The sequence below is a fragment of the Nicotiana tomentosiformis genome, chromosome 2 (assembly GCF_000390325.3).
Source record: "Nicotiana tomentosiformis chromosome 2, ASM39032v3, whole genome shotgun sequence".
Lineage (NCBI taxonomy): Eukaryota > Viridiplantae > Streptophyta > Magnoliopsida > Solanales > Solanaceae > Nicotiana > Nicotiana tomentosiformis.
In genome coordinates this window covers 55943019-55947963 of record NC_090813.1, presented here as the reverse complement: position 1 = coordinate 55947963, position 4945 = coordinate 55943019, and the positions used below count along the sequence as shown (strand labels likewise).

Below are 4945 nucleotides of genomic sequence, written 5' to 3'. Positions count from 1 at the left end.
TCAGTTTCACAAGATAATCTAGATTGACATCTCGGAGTTTTACGAATTTATCAATACTAAGTACTAACAAAACTTATCCAAACTCAACTATTGGTAATAATAATAAAATAAAAGGCTTAAATCTTTTCAGGTAAATCTATTTTCAGGTATCAATCATTCCAGGCAGCTTTCTGTATTTTTTTTCATTTCATTTTTCATTTGGGGGGGATGGGGTAGGAGATTGATTAAAGCAGTCAACATTTCCAGGCAGACATTCTCTTCTATGGTCCCAAAGTTTACCCTTTTAAAACTAATAATTTTCTGATGATGAATTTTCTTTTCTTCTCTTAGTTTTGCCCTTTATAAATTTCCTATTATAAAAGGACTACTGGAGATATATTTGAAGAGGACCCCATTGGAATTGGACAATGCTGCTCATGTGCTCTCTCAGCTTCAAAACAAGCTGTAATTTTGTCTCATACTTTGAGAACCACATCAATGCTTTTATTATTTAATGAACCTTAAATATATTTTTTCATCCATAGATCCAATTTTTCCAACCACATTTTTAACTTACACATCTCCTTTTTTCCTTTTCTAAATCAAGAGGACTAATTTTTATCAAAGGAATTCAACATTTCCTATATATTTATTAAAGAACAGATTGACCAGTGTGATTTTGTAGCGAGATAACAAGGTTGCTTAACATACCGGTTATTATTATTATCTCTAATGAAGTATGTTCATGTTCTTTGGGGTAAAGAAGTGATTTTCACACAACTGTTAGAAGTTAACAAAGTTATTGGAAAACCAGCCCATTGATTCTTGTCTTCATTTTTGTGGCTTTTATCAACCAGTCATAATCTTCTTTTGGCTCTCTCTTGTTCTCTCTGTTTATCTTGTACAATTAAGAAAGAATGTCACAACACCCTTTGTTCACAATCCAAAATCATCTTTATTCCAATGGCCTCTCTTCAAGAATTGCTAACTGAAGAAGGTTTTGAGAGTACAAAAAGAACACCTACAAAAACTCACAGAAAAGTCAAGTTCAAAGACAGAACAACTTTTCAAGAAGATTCAAACATTGCTTTACCTATTTACATTTGCCATGACAGAAGATCATCCTTGGATTTCTCCAAGAACAAATCCCGAAAACCCTTTTCCAGTTCTAGTTCTTCGGTCCACTCATCGATAAGATCAAATGTGAAGTCCATTGTTGAAGTCAGTATTCCAAGAAGAGATGAGCCAGCTATTGATGAAGTTGCTATTAGAGCAGTCATTTCTATACTTAGTGGCTTTGTAGGACAATATTTGAGGGACAAAGATTTTCGCGAAACCATTAAGGAGAAATGCTATGCTTGTTTTGTGAGGAAGAAGAATCATATTTCGGATAATGGGATTTTTGCAGATATGGAATTGGCTATTGAGAGTATAGAGAGACTAGTTGAGAGCATTGATGATACACAAAGGGAAGTAAAAGCTAAGTCTTTGCAATACTCTATTAGGCTATTGACAATTGTGTCATCTTTGAATTCCAACAACACTGGAAATGTCTCAACTTGTGGAATTCCCAATTCCAATCTCTCTGCTTGTGCACAACTCTACTTATCCATTGTTTACAAGCTAGAAAAAAATGATAGAATTGCAGCTAGGCATTTACTCCAGGTATTCGTTGATTCGCCATTTCTTGCTCGGACACACTTGCTTCCTGAACTTTGGGAGCATTTGTTTCTTCCTCACCTTCTTCATCTCAAGATTTGGCATACACAAGAAGTAGAAGTTTTTTCAACTTTGGATTGTGTTGACAAGGAGAAGCAGATGAAAGCCTTAAACAAGGTCTATAATGACCACATAGATATTGGTACAACAAAGTTTGCTCTTTACTATAAACAATGGCTCAAGGTTGGTGCCCAAGCCCCTGCTGTTCCTTCTGTGCCTTTGCCTTATAAATTGGGTCACTCGCTTTCTAGAAGACGATCTTTGGATTCTTTCACCTCCAATTCCTCCGTCAAGAATAACTCACTGTAAGTTTGGATATTCTAAATTACATAAGTTTTACTCCAAAATCATGGTAAGACTATTCTTTTTATGTACTATGCTTCTTAGGATAGGTTTGAGCTTGAATGATTTTTGTTATCCTGAAGATATCGAGCTGTTTTTGGACCGATTATGGAGAGGAAATCTATGGATTCTGTAAGAAATGGAATTTGGGATTATAAGGAGGAAGAAGAGAAGATTTCAGCTATTGGAGATGACAATAAGCAAGGCAATTATGTTCCAGTAAGTGACCAAGAATCCTTTACATATTACCTTCTATTGATTCTTGTAAGGGCATAATCAGAATTCTAACCAAATTCTTGATTTTGACAGAAGAAAGCAGTGGTTCATCGAAGATCATCGACTCAAAGTTACAGAACCCCAAAACATGATCTGTGGGCTCATACTCATAAAAAATCAGACTATTTCCGGTTTTTCAATTGTCAAAGCGAGCCTGTAGAGTTCTTGAGAGAAGGAAAGAGTAATATTGGCAGTGTTTCCATCAGAAAGGAAGAAAAAACCACTCCTGTTTCAAGTGATCTAAGTAGAGCTATCTTCATGATTTGCTCCTCAGATAGCTTAAGTGACTGTGAACTGGCAATCCGTTTGGTGGCAAAATCTTGGCTTGATTCTCGTGGAGATCCTGAGACTGTAAAGACATTGTCAACAGCAACATTGATTGAAGGAATAATGAACGTTTTGTTTGCATCCGAAGATGATGAGATCTTGGAACTAGCAATCTCAATCTTAGCAGAACTAGTCACTAAGAAGGAGATGAATGGGCAAATCATTCTCAACTCGGATCCACAGCTTGATATTTTCTTGAGACTATTGAGAAGTAGCAGCCTGTTTCTTAAGGCTGCAATTCTACTTTACCTAGTGCAGCCTAAGGCTAAACAGATGATATCTATTGAGTGGATTCCATTAGTACTTCGAGTTTTGGAATTTGCAGATCAGCTGCAGACGTTATTCACGGTTCAACGTAGTCCTCAAGAGGCTGCATATTTCTTGCTTGATCAACTTCTTACTGGTTTTGATGAAGACAAGAATTTTGAAAATTGTAGGCAAGTCATTTCACTAGGGGGATTGGGGTTGTTGCTGAGAAGAGTTGAAATGGGAGATGTCTCAGAAAAGAGTAAGGTTGTTTCTGTTATGTACTGTTGTGTTCAATCTGATGGAAGCTGCAGGCATTACCTGGCCAACAACTTGAATAAAGATTGTCTTCTTCCTCTTCTTTTGCTTCAAAACCAGCAAAACGCCCGCGGACACATTTTTGCATTTCTCACAGAGCTTCTCTGCATTGACAAGTAAGATTTTCTTGTAGCACTCATATGAAATTTTCTTCTTCTTACATTCAAATGAAAAAGTACTAATTTTGTATGAAACAACAGGCAAATTCAAAGAATAGAATTATTACGTGGTCTACTAAGTGGATGGGGAATGGTGAACACCTTGCACATTTTGCTAGTTTATCTCCAAAGAGCTCAACCAGATGAACGCCCCATTATCTCTGTCATATTGTTACAGCTTGATCTTTTGGTAAGTCCATTTCCATCATAATCTTATCCGGTTTAAAGAATCATCCCCTGAAGAGAAAATCCCCGCTTTTATAAAAAGAGATCCTCATTTAGTTGCAGTCATGCTGCAGGGAGATCCGAATGAGTGCAGTGTATATAGAGAAGAAGTAATAGAAGAAATAATAAAAGCATTGGACTGTCAAGTATTCAATGAGAAAGTCCAAGTACAATCAGCTAGAGCTCTACTTATACTGGGGAGTTGTTTTTCCTATACTGGAGAGCCAATAGTGGAGCAATTGCTGTTAAAAGAAGCAGGCTACGACGAAAACACTGGGGATTCCTATCTTGGCAAGAACTTCATCCTTAACAGTTATATGCACCTGGTAATTTCCCCTTTTCGTGACCCTTCTTCCCATTGAGCATTAACCAAAACTCGAATTCACCTAGTTCTTCTACTAAGTTTCAGAATGAAGAGGAAGAGGCAACAAGAAATTGGCAAAGGAAAACAGCAAGAGTGTTGCTTAACAGTGGAAGCAAGAGGCTATTGGCTGCTCTTGTAGATACAATAGCCAATGGAATTCCCTGTTTAGGAAGAGCAAGCCTAGTTACTGTTTCCTGGATGAGCAATTTTTTCTGTTCCATTGAGGATAAAGGAGTTCGGTCTGTAGTATGTTCGGAGCTAATTCCAGATCTGATGAAGTTATTGAAGTACAATAATGTTATAGAGGAAAGAGTTCTTGCTTCACTTTCATTACTCAAACTGGCTAACAATTCAGGTATGGGATTTTGCAAGCTAACCTAATCTAACTTAATCACACAACATAGTACATGAACTTTTTTCTCATAGTTTTGGTCTTTGTTATTTTCAGATTATTTGGTGAAATTGTCTCCATTGGATAAGGAGCTCATAAGCGACCTGCATAAACTCTCAGAAGTAACATGGACAGCGAAGGAGCTTATTTCAATTATTTCGAGCAGCTCTAGGCATCAACAACTTAATGTACCTTAACAATTTGTTTTTCTTCAGTAACTTGATCATTCTACCTTGTACATGTCCATGAGGCACAAGATGCCTATATTTTAGTCCTTCTTGGGAGATAATTTTAGTAATAAATGAGGTTATTCGTTTTGTTCTTTCTTGATTCATTCATAAATAAATCCAGTTGATTGCAAAGCGAGTATTGCCAAAAGTCATTTGCCACAAAACTCAGACAAACAAGTCACAAATACAAGATCACATTAATCACCAAAATTTTCCCTTGAAAGATGCATGCTGTAGTAGGAAGCTGGCTGAGAGCATATATAAAAAGAATTGAAGCAGTTTTGAGATAATATATAATCATCAGATTATAAAAGAAACAATGCAGTCTCTCTGAACTCTGAATGTACTTTTGTAAATGACATTGGTAATC

The 4945-nt window shown here is 36.5% G+C and overlaps 1 protein-coding gene across 1 annotated transcript; it reads left to right on the top strand.

The window, feature by feature from the left end:
- The first annotated feature begins 522 nt into the window (after positions 1-522).
- LOC104119201 (putative E3 ubiquitin-protein ligase LIN) lies at positions 523-4667 on the top strand. Its single transcript, XM_009630637.3, has 7 exons — positions 523-2003; positions 2124-2259; positions 2350-3323; positions 3408-3555; positions 3665-3916; positions 4000-4309; positions 4403-4667. Exons 1-7 carry the CDS (start codon positions 943-945, stop codon positions 4540-4542), a joined length of 3021 nt encoding a protein of 1006 aa, XP_009628932.1. The 5' UTR covers positions 523-942; the 3' UTR covers positions 4543-4667.
- The last annotated feature ends 278 nt before the right edge of the window (positions 4668-4945 follow it).